Source organism: Eumetopias jubatus, unplaced genomic scaffold, assembly GCF_037043125.1.
Source record: "Eumetopias jubatus isolate StellerSeaLion01/CBP00866 unplaced genomic scaffold, mEumJub1_p1.0 scaffold_2, whole genome shotgun sequence".
Classification (NCBI taxonomy): Eukaryota; Metazoa; Chordata; class Mammalia; order Carnivora; family Otariidae; genus Eumetopias; species Eumetopias jubatus.
Genome location: NW_028274808.1, coordinates 35,668,128 through 35,693,036, shown reverse-complemented (window position 1 = coordinate 35,693,036; position 24,909 = coordinate 35,668,128). Strand labels below are relative to the sequence as shown.

Genomic DNA, 24,909 nt, shown 5'->3' with positions numbered 1-24,909 from the left:
ACCCCTGTGCTCAAGGCAGCCTCCTCCACACGTGCCTCAAACTCAGGAGTCATGGTCCCTCCGTCCTGGAATCGGCTGCATTCCCCACTGCCCCGTGTCTGTCAGTGGTTCCACCTTCTCTCCGGGTCAGCCCAGCACTAACCCTCCGACTGCTCTCCTTCATCCTCCCATCAGTCACCGGGCCTGACATTTTCTTCCTTCCCGTGGGCTCTCCATCAGTCCCTTCCTTTCTGTTCCCTGCGCACCACCGCCGACGACATTCCAGGACGCCTGAGACAAATGCCTCGCTGTCAGCAAATGACATCTCCATAATACTTTAGAGTTTATGCAAGCACTTCCACATACATTACTTTATTTAATCTTCACAGCAACTATGTCAGAGATAGAGATAATATCATTACCCCTGTTTTACAGATGAGGACACGAGGCTAAAAAAAAAAAAAAAAATGGGTGTTTCCCTAATTCAGGTACACATCGAGTTGTCCTGCGCTCAAGGGATGCAAACTAAGAAAATGGGCTTGGGAGCAAAATCTAATATGCAGCCCCCTCCCAAATACACAGTTGCCTGCTTTGCCTTGGAGACATTATTTGAATGGTAAAATGGCATTCTTTTGTATATAAATAGTTATACAAACACATAAAAGTAGACATATACAATAGATATATCAAACACTGAAGGTTGAAATCTCAAAGCAAAACATTAACAACAATAAAACCAAAGGCAAATTTTAAGAAAACTTAGAACAGTTTCACCACAGTTCCACTTTGGTAAAACCTTGGCTAAGTTTCACAGCTTCCCTCTCCTTTGGTTAGACTTTAATACTAAGTAGTGCTATGAACACAATTGTCCCAAAGTGCCTCTTGGTTTTCACTTCCTTTTAATTTAGACAAAGTACCATCTTGTGATAAAGAAAATGAGGATTGTTTTAAAAAACACACAAGATTACTATAGTATTTTATGTTAATTCTCAATAAGTCATACATAATTTTAATTCTAAAAAAAAAAAACATTAATAATTTTCCCTTAGCGGAATTTGCATTATGGTAAAAGTACAGACCTGTTGCTTGAAATCTTCTTTTTTTCCCAAAGGAATTCTGCATCCTGCCTCTAACAGACGATATGGACAAAAGCCTGCCAGAAATTCTACTTGGCCCTTGAAATCATTTGACTACATGGAAATATACCATGTAGTCCAAAGTCATTAATGTACCAATAACACAAAATCCATGACTGAAAAACACTTTGCTCCAGCAAAACAATTGCTAGAGGTGTGAAAAGTCTCATGATGCTTGTATATGCAGAGAACATCTCTGGACAGACACGTAAGAAACTGGTAATGTGGGCTGCCTCTGGCTAGAGGACTATGTGGCTGGCGGACAGAACTGGGAGGGAGGAACTTGTCACTAGATCAGCGGTCCCACATTTTGAATTCTGTAGCATATGCATGTATTGGCTATTTTTTTTTTAAGTTATCTTACTGGCTCTTGGTATTTTGACAGGGTGAAGCCTATGATGCAAAAATCTTTTAAATATTGATGGATTTCAGCCAAATTTTGCTCAAGGAGGCTTCTGACAAAAACCTCACAATTTTAAAAAATACCAATTTTCACATAGCCTTTAAGACAAAACTACTACTGTCCATTTATTTATATGTTCTATATATTCCTACTACACTACGGTATTCTTTCTACTAAAATATCCAAATAGCCAAAATAGCCAAATATCCATCTTTTTAACACAGCTAAAGCTCCTTGCCCCTTTCAACGAAAGAAATGCTTTCAGATTTAAAAAAAAAAAAAAAAAAAGAAAAAGCAAAGGGCTCTCATTGTGGCCCCAGAGTTACCAGGAGAGATACCATCTTTCTGAATGTTACAATGATACATAATTCACATCATGGTCTTTGGAAAGTAAAAGCATCTGAGTATTTTTTAGCAATAGACAGAAAATACGCTTTACAGAGTAAATTTGATAAGAACAACCATCTAATGCAATAGTACGTTCATGCTTCTGTTTATCCTTTGTTCAGGGCTATATAATTTAGTCTTGCAATTACTTAGTCAAGTGGGCCTCACAAGGCTGGAACGTAAGCGTTGCTGTGCAATTAAAACATAGTTAGTCACTCTGCAGGTCACTGTAATAAAGTACGGCAGCCTAATTAAGGTATTTTATCTCCTCTCTCATGATAGGGACCAATATTAAATTCAAATACAGGTGCTGAAGCCATAATATCATAGTAATGTTTTCACGGAAATCCAGCCAATGTTTGTTTCTATTCAAGAACTATTTGCGTGCTTGATATTGTCAGCATATTGATTTTCAAATGCACTAGCTGGATCAGTGGCCATAAGCAATAATATTGAAACTTTCCATTTATAGGGGTCCTATTCAGCTAATGGGTTTCATCCCATATCGGTCTGGTGTCACCACTGCCTGTATCAAAAACCTGGATTTCATACTTTACCACATCAGCTCTAAATTCTATCAGACATTTAGGGCTGTACCTGGAACATGCATGCTGACCCCTAATGCGTACCTGCTATATGTCCATGAGCACAGGGCAGCCTTCAGGCTCCTGGAGCTGTTTTGCTCACATTTGTAGAACCAAAACCAGTGACTGTCCAGTGGGGCATGCGAAAGCCCACCTCCTTGGACAACTCTGAGACCTAACTTACTTTGAGCCCCACTGCAGCCTCGGGCTGAGGCCTACCCTTTGCCAACTTCTGTTTGAGCTCAGACCCTTGTCTGGCTTCCTCTGCTTCCCTGTCCTGCTTCCCAGCTCTCTTGACGGTTTCCAGGAGAACATTTCCTTAAGAAAAAACTTGGCCCAGGGGCACCTGGGTGGCTCAGTCAGTTAAGCATCTGACTTCAGCTCAGGTCATGATCTCAGGGTCCCGGGATGGAGCCCTACATCGGGCTCCCCACTCAGTGAGCAATCTGCTTCTCCCTCTCCTGGCCCTCCCCCCACTCATGCTCTCTCTGTCTCTCAAATAAATAAAATCTTAAGAAGAAAGAAAGGAAGGAAGGAAGGAAGGAAGGAAGGAAGGAAGGAAGGAAGGAAGGAAGGAAACGAACTTGGTACAAATCCTTGACTCGGTGCCTGATTCCTGGTCTTGGGATCTTCTTCTGGAGAACCTGACCTTAAATCCCCTCTGACCAGGAAGCTCACCTTCCTCCTTGCTGCTGCCTCAGAGGCTTCCAAACGACTGCTATTGCCCTCATCCAGAAATACCCTCCACTTCCCCTGCCGCTCTGCCTGGGACAGGGTGCATAACAATCAAAAGAGATATTATAAGTGAAAACATACCTAAACTTTTAAAATGCCCTACAAATGGAAATCACTTGTGGTAATGATCTATCTCACCCATTCTTCCTTATCTGGATCTCCATGAAGGGGGACCCCACTCTCCCTGCCACATTTCTCACCTACAGCGTAAGCTCCATGAAGGCAAAGATTTGGTCTATTCACTGTTGGAGCCTCAGCATCTATACTGGTGTATAGCACACAGGATGTATTTATGCATTTAGCAAATATGCATTAAGCAATGTTGCTAAACTCCAGGAGTTCACTCTTCTCAGCCCTTCAGGAATTGAGGGGCTAAAAGCCATGTTAAAAATCATCTAGAGTACCTATAGCCCGGAGAGGATAAATAACTTACCTAATGTACAAAATAACTTCGTGGCAGAGCCTTGATCTCTTATCTCCCAGGCCTGACAACTTTCCATCTGAGACTCCAGCTTGAGGCCCTGCGTCTTCCTTAGATGGGCAGCCGCAGAGGAAAATGGCAGCCCCTTCTCCTTCAGCCAAGCTACTAGCATCTGGGCCGTTCAACTCAACAATGCGCTATCTTGTTATAAAGGTGCACCAAGATTTTTAGCACCGCAGTTGTGGGTGTTGTTTTCATCTCTCCAACTAAACCTGAGGCTTCCTAGTGGCAAGGACTTCACTGAATTCACCTCCCATATGGTCCCCAGGACCGTGCACAGGGCTGAGCCCAGACATCGGGAGGAGGAGGTGGACACAGGGGAAGAGCGCAGACACTGGAGTCACACAGACCTGGCACCAACTCCAGCGCTATACCTGTGTGACCTTGAAAAAGGTGCCAAACTTCCGGCACCTTGCGGAGTACTTCCCGAGTGATAATAGCCCCCGAGTCCCAGGATCACTGGAAGGACTCCATGAGACGATATACGTAAAGCATCCCGCATTCAGGAAGCATAACCAGCAGTTAAAAGTAATAGGAGTGGGAGTGGGAGTGGGAGTAAAACCAGGCTCCAGAAACACCAACTACCAAGTAGCTTCGACAGGCAAAGATCAGAGACGTGGGTTGAGAGAAGCCCCCGCTTATGAGTGCCTATTAACTAAGATACCATATCAGGAGTCTCCTTTTCCCTATAAAAGTAAGATGGTGGGGCGCCTGGGTGGCTCAGTCGTTAAGCATCTGCCTTCGGCTCAGGTCATGATCCCAGGGTCCTGGGATCGAGCCCCGCATCGGGCTCCCTGCTCGGCGGGAAGCCTGCTTCTCCCTCTCCCGCTCCCCGTGCTTGTGTTCCCTCTCTTGCTGTGTCTCTCTCTGTCAAATAAATAAGTAAAATCTTTAAAATATAAAGAAAAAGAAAGAAAGAAAGAAAGAAAGAGGAAAGGAAAGAAAGAGGAAAGGAAAGGAAAGGAAAGGAAAAGGAAAGGAAAAGGAAAGGAAAAGGAAAGGAAAAGGAAAGGAAAAGGAAAGGAAAGGAAAGGAAAGGAAAGAAAGGCAGGGGAAAGGAAAGAAAGGCAGGGGAACCGGAGCCCAACAGTGTCAGAGATCGCCAGCGCCGGGATCCCAGCTCTGCTACTGAAGTCTTTAGAACAGTGCTTGCCACATACTCATAAATGTTCACTGATACTCTTTTACAACTTATAAAAATAGCCACTCTCAAATCTAGGATGGCTATTTGGCCACTAACATGACAAAGAGCTAAGCTCTTCGACAGGCGGAGTGAAATGTTCAGAACTATTTCTCTGCCACAGCAAGACTGTTTTTTTTTTTTCGGCACAGGCCAAGCCAGCTGAAATCTCTGCTTCCAGGGAAAACGTAAAGACTCTCCTGCAGTGGCCATGAGTTCCATTTGATAACTCAAACTCAAAGAAGACTCTAGCTCCAACAGCATCCTGAGAGCTGGGTCAGCAGGGAAGTGCAGGAGGCCCCTAGCACAGGGTAGGACCTGCTGCAGAGGCTGACCCCAGAGCTCCCAGTGAGGCAGCCCATGGCAGAGCATTCGAGGTCAGTGCAGGTTCTAGAACCAAAGAACAGTCAAATCAGTGGGCAGGACAGAGCAAGGGAAATCCCAACAACTGGCAACATTTGAAATCTGAGATGGTGACAAGGTGGCCCTGGGTGATCTGTCACTGACAGCAAGATTCTCAGCCTGTGGTCCAGGCTGTGAAGGAGGGACCAGCTCTCAGAGGAGGTGGCTGCCAACAGTTAGTCAGGATTTCCTAGGCAAGTGCATTTGGATTAAGAACAGTCCTAGCAGGAAGCATGGCAGTAAGCACATATGTCAAGACAAAAATACTTTCAAGTTACCCTAGCTAATACGACAGATGAGTGGGAGAAAGTATACAAAGGGAGAAAAAGGGAAAGGGAATGATAAAACCCAGAGACCATGAGTCACTCGGGGCTCACCCCTGGCATGCCAGAAGCCAAGTCTACAGCAACAAAGACTTGATCCCAAGCTCCTCCAACAGTGCTACTTCCTTTCACAGTGGATCTGTTGACCCAGCTGTGGGCACCTGTACAGAGCAAAGGCAGGGAAAATGACAGAGTAGGGCCAGAAGGCAAACCCAAGACCAAAACATTATCAGAGGCAAGCATTCCAGGCTAAGTCAAGGACATAAGTGTCCATATGTAGGTTTCATCCTGTAAGCCCAGCACTTCAGATGAAAGTAATCAACAGAAGGTTTATCAGGGATGTGGGGTGACACATGGGGCACAATTCTATTTAGGGTTAAGTCTTTCCTGGAGAAGGTGACTAAGTGGCAGCTAACCTGAGTATATTTTCTTTATCTGTAGCGTTTCCTCTCAGCCACCAAATCCAGAGGACAAATGCCAAAGGCCTCTAGAGGGTTAATCCCTGGATAATGACCTAGAGACTCACAGTGATCTTTTTCCAATGCACATCTTAAAGCATAAATCCATCCCCTAACACTCGAGACTTTCCTCTTCCCAAGTCTCTCAACCAGAGCTAGGATCTCAGCCCCCACCCCTCCTAGCCGCAACATGGCTATGAGCCGTGAACTTGACATTCAGGGGCCATGCCAATCTTTGGGGCCTCGGTCCACCAAACTGCTCCAGGGCAGTGGGAAGGAAAGAGCCAGCAGCACTCACAGCACCAGGAAAAAAAAAAAAAAAAAAGACTTGAGACTTTTTCCCATACCAGTGACAACTCCAGGGATTCCCAGGCTGAGCAACAGAAAGTAGGGGGTCTGACTGCCACAAAATGCAGGCAAGTCACCTACTTCTGGCCGTGTCCTTGATGAAGTCAATGTCTAAGACTCAGTTTCTCATCTGTAGCACGAAGAGGCAAAACCAGGTGACCACCAAAGTCACCTCCAAACCAGGATTCTATGATCTATGACTCCCTGATGAACGAGACCGAAGCAGTCCAACATCTGTCCAGCTCAAGGAACCAGGCCACATTCCCTGCCAGGGAGGGGCCCCAGACTGGAAGAACAGGAGTGGTCATGAGGCCACAGCCATAACGAGGTTGGTGAAAGACAGCAAGCCATACCCTGGAGCCCGGAACAAGCCGGGCCAGCCTCTCCTGGACTTCTGCGAGTGTTCAATTCCTGAGTGCAAGAAAAGATACCAGATTCCCAGGGGCAGGAGAGATGAGCTTCCTTTTCCTCAAGCTAACATCGGGGATGGTTCCGCGTGTGTGTATATGTGTTTGATGGGGTTTTTTTCCCCTCCTCACTGACTACCAGTTTGATGCTGCCCACAGGGGCTGAAGCCCTTGAGGCTAATCCCACCGGCATTCCTCCCAGGCCAGCCACCCCCCCGCCCCCCTGCCGCCACCTTCCCATGCAGCCTCTCACCTGGGGGTTGTCCATGTACCAGAGAAGGCAGTTGGCCTGGGTGTCCAGAATAAAGTACCTCCGTAGAAACTTGCCACTGTTCTCATTCTCCTCGATGTCCAGAAACCCACAGATTCGGTTCTGTCGATCCACATAAGGCATTCCTGGGCTCTGCTCACATCACCCTGCATGGCAGGAGGAAGGGAGGTGATGAGGAGGAAGGTGAATCTCATCCTGCCTCAGGACCTGTAAGAACTTCACTTTGGCTTGACTCACCTCTGTGAGAAGCTAGGCGCTCTCTCTCTCATCGGCCCTCCTTCCCCAGAGCACCAATTGTTCCACCCCAACCAGACCCTGGAAACCTCTCTCAGTTCTGTTCCATACACAGCCAGCAAAATGCATGAGCAGGTACTCAACTAAGTTTCCTGAGGCGCTACTGTGTGCCAAGCAGAGCCTCGGGCAACTTTACATATAAAGAGGAAATAAGCCGAGATCAGGGACCTGGGTTCTAATTCCAGTTTTAGCCCCTTAATAAGTGTGTGACTGCAAGCTATCATTTTCCTGAGCTTCAGTTTCTGCACCTGTAAAACAGGGATAATAGTGGTACCTACACCTCCTAAGATTTTGGTGAGAATTAAGTGCCTGGCACACATTAAACATTTCATAAACCACTAGGTATTTTTATTGCCCTTCACAAAAGCCTTGTAAAGTAAGCCATAACCCAATTTTATACATAAAGAAACTCAGAAAATATTTAAGCTCCAACTCAAATACTCATATAAAACGTTGCCAGGAATTCAGTCATCAAGAGCAAACCCTCTAGCTCCATGAAGGAATTAAATCTGAGGGCCACATCCCTCAGCCCTAGCTTCACTTACTTCACTCTGCTGTTACCCAAAGGCCACTTATGACTGGAAGAATGAGGAATCAGAAGAAGGCCCCAACCAATGAACACCTTCACCGACTCCAACAGGGTCTCTGATGATGACAGACAAGCTTCACCTTCAAGCCAGCCTCCTTTCTCCACGTGATTTTCTTCTGACTCTCTGGAGAGCCAGACGAAGGGCAGGGGCTCTATTCTCCTCCCCAAGGAGGATGAGCACCTTCCAATAAGCAGTTACACCCAACCTGGATCACAGCACAGGGCACAGGTAGAACACCCCCACAAGGGTCAGAAAACAAACACCACATGACATTCTGACTTTCAAGGACAGACACCACCCACCACTGGGCCCCGCTTGGCTTCAACAAGCAAAACTCACTGTGACCCAAGCCCACCAAGGCCCTAAGCAAAGTGGGGAGCCGGCTGGCTTGAGGCCATGCGTGCACCACAACGCTGGGTCAGCAAGTAAGCTACCAAGATGCCACACCCAGAGTCGTCCAGGCCCAAGGCAGGTCAGTCCCACATTCCCACAAGATTAGGCTCACTTGGGCGCCTGGGTGGCTCAGTTGGTTGGGCGACTGCCTTCGGCTCAGGTCATGATCCCGGAGTCCCGGGATCGAGTCCTGTATCGGGATCCCTGCTCGGTGGGGAGTCTGCTTCTCCCTCTCACCCTACCCCCTCTTGTGCTCTCTCTCTCTCTCTGTCTCAAATAAATAAAATAAAGTCTTAAAAAAAAAAAAAGATTAGGCTCACTCAAAGGGTGGCAACTGGTGGCATGGTCTGTTCTCTCCCACCCCCATGGGGGCCTGGCAGTGTGGAGGGGCAGACCCAAGAAAAAGTGCCCCCCCAACACTCATGTGAGTGTGTGCAAGCCCACGTGCGCACACGCACACACACAAAGATACCAGGGAACAAAAAATCCTTGACTGCAGGTTAAGATCAGGCCAGATTCCTGATGGGGACAGATGACAGTCAGAAGGGACATGGGTCAGGGGCCCATGGCTACTTGCTGGTAACGGTGCGGGCCAAAAGAATACAGCAGGCAGAGAAATGGGACAAAGGTGAAAAAGCACAGCTAAAAGGAAGGAAAGAAGGAAAAGAGAAGGTGAGAAAAGGACAAAACCTGGGAAGATGGTGGAGAAGGAAGTAGCGATATGAAGGAAGTGGAGAACCACGGCGGCAAGGAGCATCTTGGCGGTCACAAGTCGCACAGCCGGACCCCTGCTCTCCCGGTGCTTTCCCAGCGAACCCTCCATCCCAGCTGCAGTTCCACAGCCAGGCAAGCGTGAGGTCCGGAAAGGGGAAGGGTGGGCTGGAGTCAAGAGTCAGGAACAAGCACCAGGGGAGGAATTTCAAGTCTTCTAGCAGACACTGGGTCAAAGACAGGAAGGCAGGAGGCCTGGCTTTGGCTGGGAAGGAGCATACCCCTGAGAAAGGATGCAGCTTCCCCCCAGAGAATCAGAAGGAAATCGGAGTCCCATGCAGAAAGGCTGGGATGTCCAAAGCATCCCATGCACGGTCCTGTGCACAGCCGCCCAGTTGGGATGAGGGAGCTCACCCAAACCCCAAGAAAACCAGGCAAATTCCCTTGATGCCAGCCCAGCCACAGAGACAGAATTTCCAGAAGTTTCAGGACTGCTACCACTCCTAGGACATCTCTAAGAGAAAGCATATAAACTGCAGGGGGGGTAACCAAGCCGACTGTCTTTAGACCCAGCTGGTAAGCACGGCATCCAGCTTACTGCTGGCTTTCAAATGTTCCCTTTTCAGCCTACAGGATTGATCAGTGCCAGCCTTTTTGTCAGGTCACAGGCCAGAGAAGGCACTGTCTACAATCCTCCAACAGGCTGCTTTTGTGGAGGGGGCTCCCCACCTCCATGGGAAAAAGGAAGGAGAACAAAAAGAATTTTGGTTACTTCTCCTGACTGTGGTTCTATCGCCAGAAAAAAAAAGCTGCTCGGATGTCCTGGGAAGCAGCTGAGTCACGGAGCTCATCAAGAATGTGGGAGGCAGGGGAGAAGCATGGGCTGCAGGAGAACCAAGCATCACAGGGAAATGCTGTTATGCCTAGCTGGCCCACACAGAAGCAACATACTCAAAGATGGCGCACCAAACACAAACCTGACGTCCTAACCCCCAATCCTCTGTCAGTTCATTCTGACCCCACTTTTCATCCCTTATCAGAAGAGAGGCTAAGGTTTGGTACAGGGAGCCTGCTTCTCCCGATCCCCCAACCCCCTCTCTCTGCTCTTCAACCTGCCGCCACCATCCTCCAAGGCCCCCTGGCTCCTCCTCTTTTTCCTGGAAAGGCCCCCCTAATCCAGTGATCTCTGCCACCCCATGCCCAGCCCCAACAACTGGGCAGTGAGGGGAGAAAGGGAAGTGCTAGTAATTGAGTCATAAGGGAAGAGAAACACCTTGATGCACACATACATACTGTCACCCCAAATTCCCCTACTAAGACCCAGGCAAATCTTTGTACCATTCTTTCTACATCCCTCCAATTAGTTTTAGCCTGTTTTCTGACTCTTTAAAATCCCTTGTTATCTTAAATTTCATTTTAATCCAAGTTTCCCACTGTAAAACTATTGAGTGGAGGGTGACATAGGTGCTCTATCCCAGGACTTGCCCCCAACCCATGTCCTAGGCCCCATACCCTGACAATGACTCTCTCCCCATCTCCTGGGACAACATGGTGAGTGTTCTCACTGGGGTGCAGCATCAGATACCCCTCTCCCAGGCGAGCCCCTTCACCTCTGCTCTAAGAGCATAATGAAACCTCCTAGCAAGTAGCTGCAGAGTCTTCACAACACATTGGTGACAAAGAACACAGAAGATCTGTGCAGGAAAGGACCTTGGTCCACCCAACTCAGTACCCGCTTTCCAAAGTTTGCCAAACCTCCCTAGAATTTTCCTTATACTGTGATTTCTCCCAGAAATCACAGTATAAGGATGCTGGAATTTTTTAAAAATTCACTCTAGCCAATCGTTTTCATTTTTGCATGCTTTTTCATGCCCCTCTCCACTTAATTGGCCTTTTAAAATTTTTAAATTATATCATAAACATGTTCCATGTTGCTACATAGTCTTTATAATCATTGCTTTTAATGGTTGCATAACATTACTGAACTGCATTTACTATAATTTACTCAACCATTTCTCTATGATTAGACAGATTATATTCAACTTTTCACTATTATAAATGTTATGAAAATTCTTATTTTCATGCTTTGTTTCTTCTTTCATATGGAAACAGCATATACAAATTCCAAGCAACAATATGACTAGAGCATAGGTAATGATCTTTTACAATTCTTGAGACCTATTACAAAACTGCTTACTAAAAGCATTGTCTGTTTACTTTGCAGTCAGCAATATATTGTTACCATCTCTATAATCTTGTATACATTGAATGTTCTCATTTCCAACTGTTGCTAGTTTTAAATATGTAATGATGCCTACTGAGGCTGAATGTTTTTTCACGTTTGCTTCCTGCTTCATCTTCCTTCCTGGATCTTGTAAAATGCAATTCAAATTACGTGCACATACAGTAATGTGTTCGTTCTCTCTCTCTCTCTCTCTCTCTCTCTCTCTCTCTCACACACACACACACACACACACACACACGCTCATCAAACCAAACCAAAACATGGCCTCACATAATCTAAATAACTGAAGAATGTATTTTAATGAAGAGTAAAATAGAAAAGAGCAAAGTTGTTTTTTTTTAAGATTTTATTTATTTACTTGACAGAGAGAGACACAGCGAAAGAGGGAACACAAGCAGGGGGAGTGGGAGAGGGAGAAGCAGGCCTCCCGAGGAGCAGGGAACCTGATGCGGGGCTCGATCCCAGGACCCTGGGATCATGACCCGAGCCGAAGGCAGACGCGCAATGACTGAGCCTCCCAGGCGCCCCAGAAAAAACAAAAGCCTTATATGATTCAAATTTCTTCAGTGTATAAGTTCCTAAGTATGTACTGCGCTTGAAAATATGTTAAATATTTAATTTATGGTAAAAGGGAGACTTTGAGCAAAAAGTGAGTTTGCACTGAGTTACCAACTGATCAGCAGCAGAAAATGGGTTAAATGTCAATTAAACCAAGATTCCCAGCCAACATTTGCCAGTTGACCAGATGAAACTCATGAGAAGAGTTAAGGGCTTCCCACCTTAGAATGAGATGAAGGGGGCGCCTGGGTGGCTCAGATGGTTGAGCGTCTGCCTTCGGCTCAGGTCATGATCCCAGGGTCCTGGGATCGAGTCCCGCATCGGGCTCCCTGCTCCTTGGGAGACTGCTTCTCCCTCTGCTTCTCCCTCCTGCTTCTCTCTCTCTCTCTCTCCCCCTCTGTCTCTCATGAATAAATAAATAAAATCTTTAAAAAAAAAAAAGAATGAGATGAAGGGCACTGGTAGACATCTGTCCAAAATATCTCCTTGACTACCATTTCAATGTCTTAGGTTCCATTATTGGAGAAGATTTAAGCCAAGAAAAAAAATAATAAAACTGTCCCCTAGGAATTGAGGCAATTGACAACCTCATCAGGCTGATTAATATAAAAGGGACAGCTGGGACCAAAACCCAGAGGAAAAAAGAACATGCACCAATGGGAGACAGAGGCACTAGAGGGTCAAGAATATAAAGAGAAGACTGTTGCTTGAAACAAATATCTACTTGAAAAGATGTCTTAGGATTCTTATACACCCGGGATAGGAGCATGAATCTTTGTGGAAAGCAATTTGGCAATAGGTAACAAGAGAGCTAAAAATGTTCATACCCTGGGGCGCCTGGGTGGCTCAGTCAGTTAAGGGGCTGCCTTCGGCTCAGGTCATGATCTCAGGGTCCTGGGATCGAGCCCCACGTCGGGCTCCCTGCTCAGTGGAGAGCCTGCTTCTCCCTCTCCCTCTGCCTGCCTCTCTGCCTACTTGTGCTCTCTCTCTGTCAAATAAATAAATAAAATCTTAAAAAAAAAAATGTTCATACCTTTTGACCCAGTAATTCTACTTCTAGGATTCTATCCAAGTAAATAAACTAAGATGCAAATAAAGATTAAAAATTTTAAAAAGGCAACTCCATTAGAATTAATAGTAAGTTGGAAATGTCCTGAATATCCCAATGATTAGGGGATAATTTAATTATGGGACATTTACATAAGGAAATATTACACAATCATTAAAAAACTATGTTTTCAAAGAATTTTAAATGAATTAGGGAGAAACTCATCATAAGTTTTTTAAAGATATAATATGGCTTACAATATGATCTCAATCTAAATATTATTTTTTTATTTCTATATTTGGACAGAAAAAGACTGACATACAGACACCAAAATATTGACTATGGGTTATGTGTGAATTTTATTTACTTCTGTATATTTTCCAAATTTTCCAAATGTTCTACAGGGAATGTGTATTCTTTTATTCAGCAGGTGGGAAAGCTATTTAACTGCACACACACCCTGACCCCAGTGTATAAATTTTGAAGCTGAGAATAAATTTGTCAAGTCTCCAGAGTCCACAAACAAGCAAAACCTTGCCTCAATTAGCTCTCTTGGGACTATTTGGTGTTTCAGAATCTTTTTTTTTTTTTAAGTAAGCTCTACGTCTAACGTGGGGCCTTGAACTCACGAGCCCGACATCAAGAGTTGCATGCTCCACCGACCGAGCCAGCCAGGTGCCCCAAAGTCTTAAATCTAAGAAGACACCATCCCACCCAACACAGCTGCCCAAGAGCCAGGTACCTACCCAGAGGGCTTTGGCACTGTCCAATCTGGTTGAGTTTGGGTTTCTTATTTCTTATTGCAATATCCTCTTAGGCTCATTCTTTTTTTTTTTTTAAAGATTTTATTTATTTATTTGAGAGAGAGAATGAGAGCCAGAGAGCACGAGAGGGAAGAGGGTCAGAGGGAGAAGCAGACTCCCCGCTGAGCAGGGAGCCCGATGTGGGACTCGATCCCGGGACTGCCGGATCATGACCTGAGCCGAAGGCAGTTGCTTAACCAACTGAGCCACCCAGGCGCCCCAGACAGGCTCATTCTTTCCCCTGCAGGGTTGGTTCCTTACTCTCTAGTCTTCATAAGAGGAGCCCCTGTCCTTGAGGCCAACTCAATATTCACACCCACGTCTATCACTATATTCCTCTATTGCTATAGCACCTAAGCCACACCATGCCCAGTGCTCTGGGAAAATGAAGGAGGAACCCTGACCAAGACGCCCAGTGGAATTTTCCTTCTTGAAACTTTGGAGATGGGGCTGGCATTTTTTAAATAAATGGCTGAATAGAAGAATGAAGAGATGGATAGATTTTTTTTCTTAAAGAAAAGCTTTAGAGTTATTACATCATTAAAGCTATAGTCTGCTCTATTGGATGTCTTTTTTTTTTAGGTTTCATTTTTAAGTCATCTTTACACCCAACATGGGGGTCGAACTCACAACCCCGAGATCAAGTCACACACTCCACCGAATGAACCAGCCAGGCACCCCTTGGATATCTTATTTTTAAGATTGCTAGTGTAGTTTGGAGATAAAGGAAAAAATAGAGTGAAATAAGGGAGATTCATCTGCTTGACCATTTGACACTTTTGAGGTAAATAAAAAGGAAAGTGATAACAGAGATAAAGCCTTAAAGGGTGTTGGCCCCATTATGAAACCATCTACTGTAACCTCTGATAGTTCAAGTATGAAAAAAACATTAATTCATTTTTAAGATTTGGAGATTTTTCTTTCATGTTACTTTGCATCGGCAGGACAGGGAATTTCAGGGATTTTGCTCCAGAAAAAGTCAGGAAGGTGTTCCTCGACATGTGGTGGGATGTGCAGTAACCCATCTCCTGTCCTGTTACCCTGTTAGGGTGGAAGCTGGAGGGAGCAGGGTCCCAAGCAGTAAGAGGGATCCCAACAGGAAATTGCTAAACTTTGACAGGAGAAAGTTTATCAGGAAATGACATCAGAGGTCTCAGAGGGCTGTAACACGGCAGACAGGAACCGGGGTGTGGAGCTACTGCGAGAATATGCATGGGCCATGTGAGCCGACTTCACCTATGTTCAAATCTGCAGCATACGTTAAGTGTGTAGTGCAGAGTTTCAACTGTGCCAACGGCCCAGTAAAAACCACAGGACACAGGCATAGCTATTTCAAAACACATCCTTGGGAATGGACTGACGATTATAACTTAGAAAGTGCAGGAGCGTCTATCTCCTATTGTTAAACTATCACTGCATTTTGAAAGTGTCATAAGAACACATTCCAAATAGTCTTAAGGCAGGAGAATAATGTGAGAGAGAACTTGTTCCCAGAGGAAGTGCAGAGTGAGGAATGCAAACATCTACAGCAACGGGGAAGTTAAGAAAAGGTGCCCCCGTGACACAGACAGCCCAAACCCCACTGGACCCTAGAACTTCGAGGGGCCTCGGGCAAAAGACACTCAAGAAGGAATTTTTAAGGGGACACATTTCGGGGAAAAGGCTGGAGAAACTGAACATTGATCCACCGCAATAAAGATGCCAAAAGCAACAAAAATATTTTAAACAGTCATGACCTCTTAACAGCAGCTGCATCTATGGTCACAGAAAATGTGGTAGTTGGAGTCAGTAGGAGACAACGGCCTTCCCATGGCTCAAGGCTCCACCAGAGATCACAAACACAGGTGAGCAGCCTCACCTGGTTTATCAGTTAGCCTATAAACACTGAGATCTCCAATTTGCAGAATTGTGGCAGTACCCCCAGGTGGGAGACACAATGAATTCAGTTTCACTGCAGGGCTCCCTAGCAGGAATCCAGAGCAATAATCTTCCTTTAAAACTTGACCCACTGAAACGTGGGCTGCAGAAAACTGAAAAGATAACATCATGGTTTCTCTTATCTACTTTTGCAAAGTGCTGGGGGAAATTGCAAGTGGCCTAAGTGTGTCTAAGGAGGAGGCCCACGGGGGAGAGGGAGAGGAGGGGCTGGGTGTGGCAAAGAGGATGCAGGTGACAACGACCAGCGTGAGTGCATTTGTTGAAACTCTTGCAAGAAGAGGACCATAGAAAGGGCGTGCTGATTTCAGTTACCCACCGATGTGGGAGAGTGAAGTGAGAGAGCATGTGTTTTAGAGCCAGACTCCACTGAACTCTTCTGGGCGTTTCCCCCTCATTTGCAAAATTGAGAAAATCACTTTACCTACTTCAAAGGGGGCTGCAAGGATGCAATGAAATATGTGCAAAAAGTGCTTAACAGGAGCTCTGGTGAAGAGGAAGCACGGGGTAAATGTTGTTACGACGTGTGCGCGCACGCACGCAGCCCGTAGGAAGTAGTCTGTGAGTATCATTACCACCACAAAGCTGCTTACTATGGGGCAGGCAGCTGCACGGCCCTCTCTACCCCTCCAGTATCAGTAAGTACATGTCAAAAAGCAAAAGTTGGGAGGCTGGGATCCCTCACAAGGAAAGGCATAAACTTCCCTTACTCTTCCCTCTACTCCAAGAACCATCATATTTTACATCTCTGAAATTCTCCAGGAGGTTTAAAAAAAAAAACCAAGAGATCCCCGGACTCCATGTTGGCCGGGCTATCCTGAAAGTGAACAGAAGCCAGGCACGCAGGTCAGGCTCCAGGGAAGGGACTCTGGGACTGCCTCCGGCTCTGCCCACGGGAGCATCCCCACGCGGGAGAGCCCCTTTGCAAGTGGCTGGCCAACTGTAAGTCCTAGCTGATGGCACAGCGAATCCCGGCCTTTGCGCTTTAACTATAGTGTTTCTCAAGTGTAAGGACAAGCGGACCACCCTCTTTATCTCAGCCGCCAGCCTCTGAGGGCAGAAAGGCACCCCACAGGCCCAAAGCTGAGAGCCTTTGGCCCCACACTGGGCAGTGTCAGGAGCTCCGGCCTCAGCAGCGCTGCGACCTCCACGGTGAAAGAGCTCAATTCAGCTTTCAGTCCTCTGCAGAAAGGAGATAAATTATAAAGCCTAAAAGGTTGGATGGGCTTAAAAGCAGGGGCCAGGGGATGGGAAAGCAGAGGAACCCAAGATTCGGAACAAAGGTCAATGGAGTCTTCCAGTTATAGTCCCAATGCACCAACCACAGGCCTCCTAAGAACAGGAAGGAAGGGACCCTATCCCTCCCACCTCTCAGCCGCCCTATCTCCCCACCCTGTCCAATTCCCTGGCTCAGTGATGGGCTTATACTGGGCAGGGCTAGGATTCTTCTCTCCCCATAGGCTGTCACACTATAATATTTGCTCTGCTTCCTTCCTTTCCAAAGCCTAACAGATTAGATTGCAGGAGTCCTATCCAGCTCACCAAGACAGAGATGGAAAACTGAAAGTAAGGCAACCCAAACTGCTCAGGGTAGAAAGACAGAGGAGGCGGGGCAGTCCAATGTGCCAGCACCCAGACCCTCTTTTCCAAGCCCTCTGTCCACCTGCCTCATGAAGAAGACGGGAAATCAGTAAAGTGCCACTAGATGCAACACCGTGAAGACCGTGCTCCTGCCGTCTGGGTCTTCGTAGCATTCCAGCACTTTGAGGAAACACCCAGCAAGCAAGCAGGAGAGCTGGTTGTTCGGGAGGATTTGACTGATAGAGCTAATGCTTCTGCCTTCCCACTTTTGCAGAATTTCTCCATAAGTAGACACCAACCAAAATCTGCGTGTCTTCAGGGTTTATTTCAACCTTAGTAAAATACAGAGCCCAATACAGTTCAGCTCACCCAGGATGACAAGATGGGGCATGCAGGCCCTACTTCCTTTTACAGAAGAGAGAAGAAAGCACCAACAAGAGGGAAAAGAAGGGCTTGCAAGCTCTCTACCCAGGAGCAGGTGGTTTGCAAATCAATACCTAGGTGATCACCCTCACCTGTGAAGTGAGCAAGGCTCCCATCATCAACTAGCTGAAATACCACCAGGGGCGCTTCATAGAAAGTGGGGCTTACAAAAACAGGCTCACCAAAAAGGTCTAAAGGCAACATCCAGAGGAAATCCTCATGCACCAGCTCAGTGAACCAAATTTCTACAGGCTTGAGGTACTGCCACACTGCTCTTTTCCCTTCCATCTGGACAGGTGCAAACAATTCATGTACCTGCAGCCATTCATTCATTCATTCATTCATTCATTCATTCATTCAACAAACACCTGCTTAGCACCTAGGAGATGTCCTACATCATGCTGGCCATAGGGTCTAGACTACAAGGTAGACTTTTGCTATGGCAAGAGTCATTGCGTTCCGGCGCACACATGGAGAAGACAAATACCTGAAAGGATGATGCTTTCCAAAAAGCTTCCCCTGGTTTCTCAAAGCATGCCGGATCTCTATTTTAGCAGTCCACTTTGTGTTGGAGGCACTCGTGGACAGCCTGTGACTGCCATCGGACTCCCTGAAGACAGAGGCTGGCCTTCCTTGGACACTGCCTTTCACATCCTTGTTATCCATTACATGTCAACTGAATGCAACCGTGGAACAGAAAACAAGCCCTTCTATTCTTTCCAGACCTTTGGTTTCACTGTTTCTGAAGGCTGTGCCACCAGACAAAGAAAAAGGATGAAGCTCCAGAAAGGAGGAGAAAGGGAAATGACTTAGATATATTAAGAACATGAGTCCAATTTTGGAACTTCAGCCCAAGTGCAACCACCGCTCAGCGGGCTGAGGTGCCTCCAAGGGCCACAGCTGGAGGCCTGGTAGAGGCTTCCCCCCCGCCCCCCCCCCCCCCCGCTCTTTTCTGCTGCTCACTCTCCTCCGGAAAACCCCATTTGGAGTCCTAAAGAAAGAAAAGAGGAGGAGCGGGAGGAGTTAGAAGGGGAACATTCAGCTAGAACCCAAACTCACCAAGAAGGAAGGAAACCTTAGGCGAAAGACTTGGGGGGGGCGGGGAGGGCCGGCCTGGGGGAGGAGATGTGTGAGGCCCAAGTGGAGGTGGCCCCGCCGCGCCTCCTCTCTGGAGGTGCCCGTACACTTCTCCTTACTGCACGGCCTCTTCTGCCCCTTTCCTCCTCCCTTTTTTGTGTTTTTTGGGTTTTTTAAATTTATTTTTTGTTTTTTTGTTAGTCTGATGAAGTAACAGTCTTCAGGACTCGAGCAGAAAAGGGAAGCGTGTAAGGTGAGGAAGAAGTTGATGAGAGCGAGAGACAGCTCACTCAAGGGTGCTTTCCCAATCTGGCACCGAACCTGCGTTTTAGGACAGTTTTCCTTCAAGGCACCCCCCCACACACAGCCTGGAGTTCCAGAAGCCCGAGGGTCCGCTCTGGACCCAGAGGAAAGGAACGGATCTCCCTAGGGGAGCACTGTAGGCCTGTCACGTAATAAGGTAATAGGGGAAGAAAAAAACGAGGCTCCATGGCCCAATCCGAGCCCAAGGGACTTGCCTGGGACGCTCTCCGCTCTCCTCCCCTACCCGCAGCCCGGGCAGTCGTTGCGAGGCCGGTGCTCCCGGCGCCAGAACCCGCAGAGAAGTTTCGCCGCTGCAAACGTGAGAAAATGCAGCTCAGCAGAACACCCGCCCCCCCTTCCCGCGGCCCCACCCCCCGCAGCCCGACCCCTGGCGGTGGCGACCTTGGCCGCCCCGGACGCTCCAGAAGATTGGAGGAGGGGCTGCCCTCCGGGATTTCCCGGGGGCTGCAGGAGGCGCCCAGGGGCTGCGGCGACCTTTCCCTTCGCCGTCAGCCGCCAGGGCAGGCGCACCCGGCCCCGCCTGCGCGCCCTGGGCGCCCCCGCCCGGGCTCCCCTGCTCCCCCTGCTCCCCAGCCTCGCCTGCCCCCGCGCGCCCCTCTGCGCCCTGACCCGCAGGGCTCCCCACTTACCCCGCCGTGCGGCGTCCGGGGCTCGGGCAGGGTGGGTTACATCGGGGTGGGACGCGCCTCTCCGCCCGGCCGGGCCGTCGCTCTCGGGGGATTTCTTTATCTCGCTGCCAAACTCTCGGGGCCTCTCGCTCCTCTCGCTCTTCTCCCCTTCACCCCCACCCCTCCTTCTCTCTTGTCTCTCGGCTCTTTTTTCCGGGTTAATTACGTTTCGCATTAAAGCAAAACCCAGCCCCGGATGTGAGTACAATGCTCCGCCGAGCCCGCCGGGGGAGGAGAGGGGTGCCGGGGCGCCGCGGGGTGGGAGGGGGCGCGGCCGGGCGCCGCGGGCTGCGCGGAGGAGGCGGGGGCGGGGCGCCCGGGAGGCTGCCCTGGTGGCGGCGGGCCAGGCGCGGGCCCGGGACCACCTCGCCGGCGTCGGCGGCCGCGCAGGTGGGACCCGGGCCGCCGAGACTGCCGCGCGGAGGAGGCCTGCCTCCGACGCCGAGCCCCGGGCAGCAGGTGTCCGCAGCCGGAAAGGGGCCCGGGGCTGAGGGCGTCCTGGAACGACGGAGGCCAGCCGGAGCGCGGGCTCCCTCTTGAACCCCATTTCTGCTTCCCAGAGCCCCACCCAGCGACTTCAGCCGGGCCTCCCTCGGATCGTGAGCCCTTAGCCTTTCTAGGGCCGCAGGGTGAAAGTTTAGGGTTGGGGTCTTAAGAAGGAACGATTCTCAGGGGTTGTCATGAATGTGCCAGAAGAGCCCAGTGGCGCCGGACGTTTTAACGAGGGGTATAGGGACTTTCTCAGTGTGACGCAAAGACGCCTTTCTTGCCCTCAGAGCGGGAGGGTGCGCTGGAAAAAAAATGGGAAACAGACAAGCATACATTAAGTAAATAATGCCAAGGGGGACCTAAGAAAATCACTGCGTGCCGGTGCAGCCCCTGCATGATCTCCTTTGATCCACACAGCAACCGTACGGGTATCAATCCCGTTCACGATGAGGAAACCGAGACTCAGAGACGTTAAGTAATTTGCCCTGGGTCCCACAGTTAATCAATGGCAGGTCTGTCGGGTTCTGACGCCGGCCTCCCACGTGGGGAGATAATTTAAATATACATAAAGTCCGGCACAAAACCTCGGAAACAGGGACGCATAGTGGATTCACCCGTGGGATGGAGGACGGAGAGATAGATGCTGGGTCTAGGGATTCTGACGCAGATGCATTGAGGCTTTGAGGGAGAGGAGGACAAAGGAAGACCCTTGAGGCTCTAGGACAGGGACTGGCTGGGCGGGAGTGATGGAAAGGCTGGTCCACATCCCACTATTGTAGGGGAAAAGCACGCTAAAAAGTCTCCGGGACATGAGGCAACATAGCCTGGGAGTAGGGGACCTTGCGCACGGAGCGGGGCAGCAGGATGACATGCTGTGCACAGCACACACCCCTAAAGCACCAGTGATGAAACCACACAAGTTTCCTCTTCCATTTTGATTGCCAAAGCAAAACTGAGCCACCAGTTCTCTCAGGTGTGAAACAAAGGCTCTTTGCTCTAGAACAATTTGCTTCGAATGAGGAAGGAAAGGGGGACACAAGAAAAAAAAATTTTTTTCCTCTGAAATAAATACATCAACGTCAGTTTTTTTCTGCTCATGAAGATTTTTGCCACTCACAAGTTTCAGGCGAGGTAGCATCTTAAGGAGCGTGTTCTCTGGAGCCAGATGGACTGGGTTTGAATCCCAGCTCTGCCACTCATTAGCTTTGATCTCTGCCCAAATGACAACATTTCTGTGCCTCAGTTTCTATCTGGGTTGTTATGAAAAGTAAATGAGTTAACATTTGTAGTGTTTAGATTATTGTGGAACATGAAGTAGGTGTTATGTAAATGTGTTTTAATTTAAAAATTAGATTATGGCTTTCATCGTGAAAAGGAACAAAATTCCACCCAGCTCCAAGCAAATCTGACTGGAACTGACAGTTTCCAGTATGAGCAATGAGGTAAAAGTCTCAGATTTCATGGTATGGTATGGTTCAGATTAAAACCCATAAAACTCTACTCCCCATGGGGCGTGCCTGAGTCACTCACTCACAGAGCCACAAATATTTTCTGAGCACTACTGTATTGGATGCCTGGGAAGCAAAGGGAGCCAAAGGCCTTGGGTCTATTAGGAGGATACAAGTGTCACTAGAATGTTGAGGCAGCCTTGTATCCCTCTTGGAAGTATTGTGAAAATAGCCCAGAGAATAAGTACAGCCAGCCTTTAGAGGAACAAGACATCTGGAGGGAGAGGTGGAGGGGAGCTTATATCAAAAAGGAGCTGGACTTTGAAATGGGCCTGAGAAAATGGTTACAATTTTACTGGAGGGGGGCAAGAACACAGGCTAGGAAGAGGGTCATCAGTGCACTTTGGGTGATGCTCATATTTCACTGGGAGCCCCATTTACCACCACATTTGCCCCTGGCCAGGACCCGGCTCCAGTTAGACTACAATTTCTTCCCTGATTCCATTCCCTTATCCCTAGACTTCTGGGTGCTTCCTCAGAGTGGACTCCCCCCATCCCCTCCTGTAGTGGGGACCACAGAGCAGGTGTCAGTTGAGTCTGCTCCCTGCTCTGTAGCCCCATTGCTACCTCTTGACCTGGACATTTTGGAAAATACTTCCATTACCTGATTTTATGCATTCATTTTTTTTTCAGTGCAATAAATAGCCTCGATGTCTGAAAATGTAACCTCCTGTGGGGAAAGGAATGTCAAAAAAAGGGCCTTTCAGGGTATCTGGGTGGCTCAGTTGGTTGAGCATCCAACTCTTGATTTTGGCTCAGGTCATGATCTCAGGGTTGTGGGATCAAGTCCCACATCGGCTCCGCTAAGCAGGAAGTTTTCTTGAGATTCTCTCTCTCCCTCTGCCCCTCCTCCCCGTGCTCCCTCATGAGTCTCTCTCTCTCAAATAAATAAAATCTTTTTTTAAAAAAAGGGAGAGCCTGGGGCGCCCAGGCGGCTCAGTCATTGAGCGTCTGCCTTCAGCTCAGGTCATGGTGCCAGGGTCCTGGGATCGAGCCCCGCATCGGGCTCCCTGCTCGGCGGGAAGCCTGCTTCTCCCTCTCCCACTCCCCCTGCTTGTGTTCCTGCTCTTGCTCTCTCTCTGTCAAATAAATAAATAAAATCTTTAAAAAAAGGGGGGGGGGAGAGCCTTTCACATCACCTATTTCAATCCCCTCATTGTGTCTACAAGATGACGTTCTTTGCTCAAGGTTTTCCAGCTAATTAGTGGAAGATTTGGTTCTAGAACCCAGGATTGACTTCCCCCAGAATCTTCTATTGGTATAGGAACCTTTCCATGAAGACGGAGACTTCTGGCCCAGAACCCAAGAATCTAAACAGTAGCCTATGCTCTAGCCATTTATTTATGCACTTTCTATTTGTTTTCAATATTAACGGCTGGGAAACTAGATGGCCTAATAACCTTCGGTGGGGAGCCAGCGCACCCTCTGGGCAAATACATGATTCTCTGTCCTTAAAGATACCCATTATACAAGTAAGGTACAGGCGGCAGCCAGGGCCCATTAGTTGCACTGGGGAAAGTGGGAGACTCAAGAGCTCATTGGTTAATCCTGGTTCAGGCCAGTTAATTTCGCACAGAGAGAATTTGCTCCAAGGCCATTGCACCTCTAATGGTAGCTGGCCATTTCATAGTTACTGTCAGTTTCCATAGCAAAGTACCATCCATTTCCGGAAAGATTACTCAAACTACTGTTGTTCTCTTCACTCCTATTCATTCAACAAACAATTATGTGAACCTATTGCCATTTTCCTCCCACCAGGTATCTTGCATTTACTTATTATCCAGGTACTTGCTAAATGCTAATTGTTTTATGTGGATTATCTCACTTAAGTCTTACCTGGGAGCAAGATACTATTATGTTCTCATAGATAATATGACGAAGGCATACAGACTAAGCCTAGGTACAAACCGGTGCAGCCTGATACCAGAACCTGCCCTCTTAACCACTGAGTTTGTGAAGGATACAGAACGACATAACACAAGGCTCCTTCCCATCCACATTTGCAATAATTGTCATCATTTAGAATCTCCATTTCATGTCACCTGGCAATTTCATGTCCAAGGATATGTGCTCCAGAAAGTCACCTGGAGACCTATACGGTATATATGGAGTATGTGCACATATGTAGTGTATATATATGGAATATATACACACATACTCACTACAGTGTTGTTCATAATGTCAAAAATTGGAAATCACCCTCATGCTCATCAGCCCAGGATTGAATAGGTAAATACGGTACTTCCATATAATCCTATGCTATGCAACTGTTAAAAAAGAATGACATATCTCTCTTTATACAAAATATGAAAAATACTAGATATTTTAAGTGGAAAAAAGGCACAGGGCTGTCTGTATAGTATAATGCTATTTCTGTAAATAAAAATTATACACGTTTCTTACAAGAGAAAAGAGTAGAAGACTACATTCCAAACTGTCCACAGTTCTCTTAGGGTGGAGAAGGAGGGGTTATAATGGTGTATCTCACTTTCTAAAAGATGTATTTTCTGTAATGTTTAATTTTTTGCAATAAGCATGCCTACATTTGGTTGTCAAAAAGCAATAATGGTTTAAATTTTTAATTAAAAAAAGTTTTAAAGCTCTATTTGAAAGCATATTGCAGCCCTCAAAGAGCTCATCCTTGAGCCTGGGAGGGAATATAACATATACAGAAATATGGATAGAATATACAGGAAGACAGTGTAACATATATAGAAATAACTATCGTGAAAGCCAGAAACTCATATACACAGATTGATGAACAGAGATACAATTCTGTGGGAAAATCAAACCAGCTTGGGTTGAGAGGTGCGGGAGAAAATGTGTACAAGAGATGGCACTTTGGGAGGACCTTGCAGGAAAGGGAAGATATAGAAGGTGGAGAGGGGGTGAGAACAGGTGGCCGCCCCATAAAGACCGCATCAAGGACAAAGTGTAGAGGCAGGAATGCATGGTATCCCTTCAGGGAAGTGTGGCCAATCCAGTTCAGTTGGAGTCCGGGAGTGTAGATGAAGGATTGTCATGGGGAACAAAATGGGAAAGAAAGGTTGTTGGAGGGTCTTTACTGCTAAGCTAATGAGTTGTATTCATTATTTTAGGCTCCAAGAGCAACCTGAAGGTTTTTGAGCGAGGAAGTGACACAATTCACAGTGATTTCATAGGGACTGC

General features: G+C 47.5%; 1 protein-coding gene across 5 annotated transcripts in view; it reads right to left on the bottom strand.

Annotated features, from left to right (window-relative positions):
* Positions 1 to 24,909, bottom strand: part of PLEKHA2 (pleckstrin homology domain containing A2) — a 74,762-nt gene that overhangs the window by 39,411 nt on the left and 10,442 nt on the right. For 2 of the 5 annotated variants that reach the window (XM_028124086.2, XM_088020964.1), the window contains exon 2: positions 7,077 to 7,240. In XM_028124086.2, coding sequence (XP_027979887.1) covers positions 7,077 to 7,217 — 141 coding nt within the window. In that variant the 5' untranslated portion in view covers positions 7,218 to 7,240. Of the gene's footprint in view, positions 1 to 7,076; positions 7,241 to 18,162; positions 18,512 to 19,270; positions 19,367 to 19,705; positions 19,984 to 24,909 lie in introns of those variants that run through there. The other 3 variants (XM_028124084.2, XM_028124085.2, XM_028124087.2) reach the window with 3 other exon arrangements.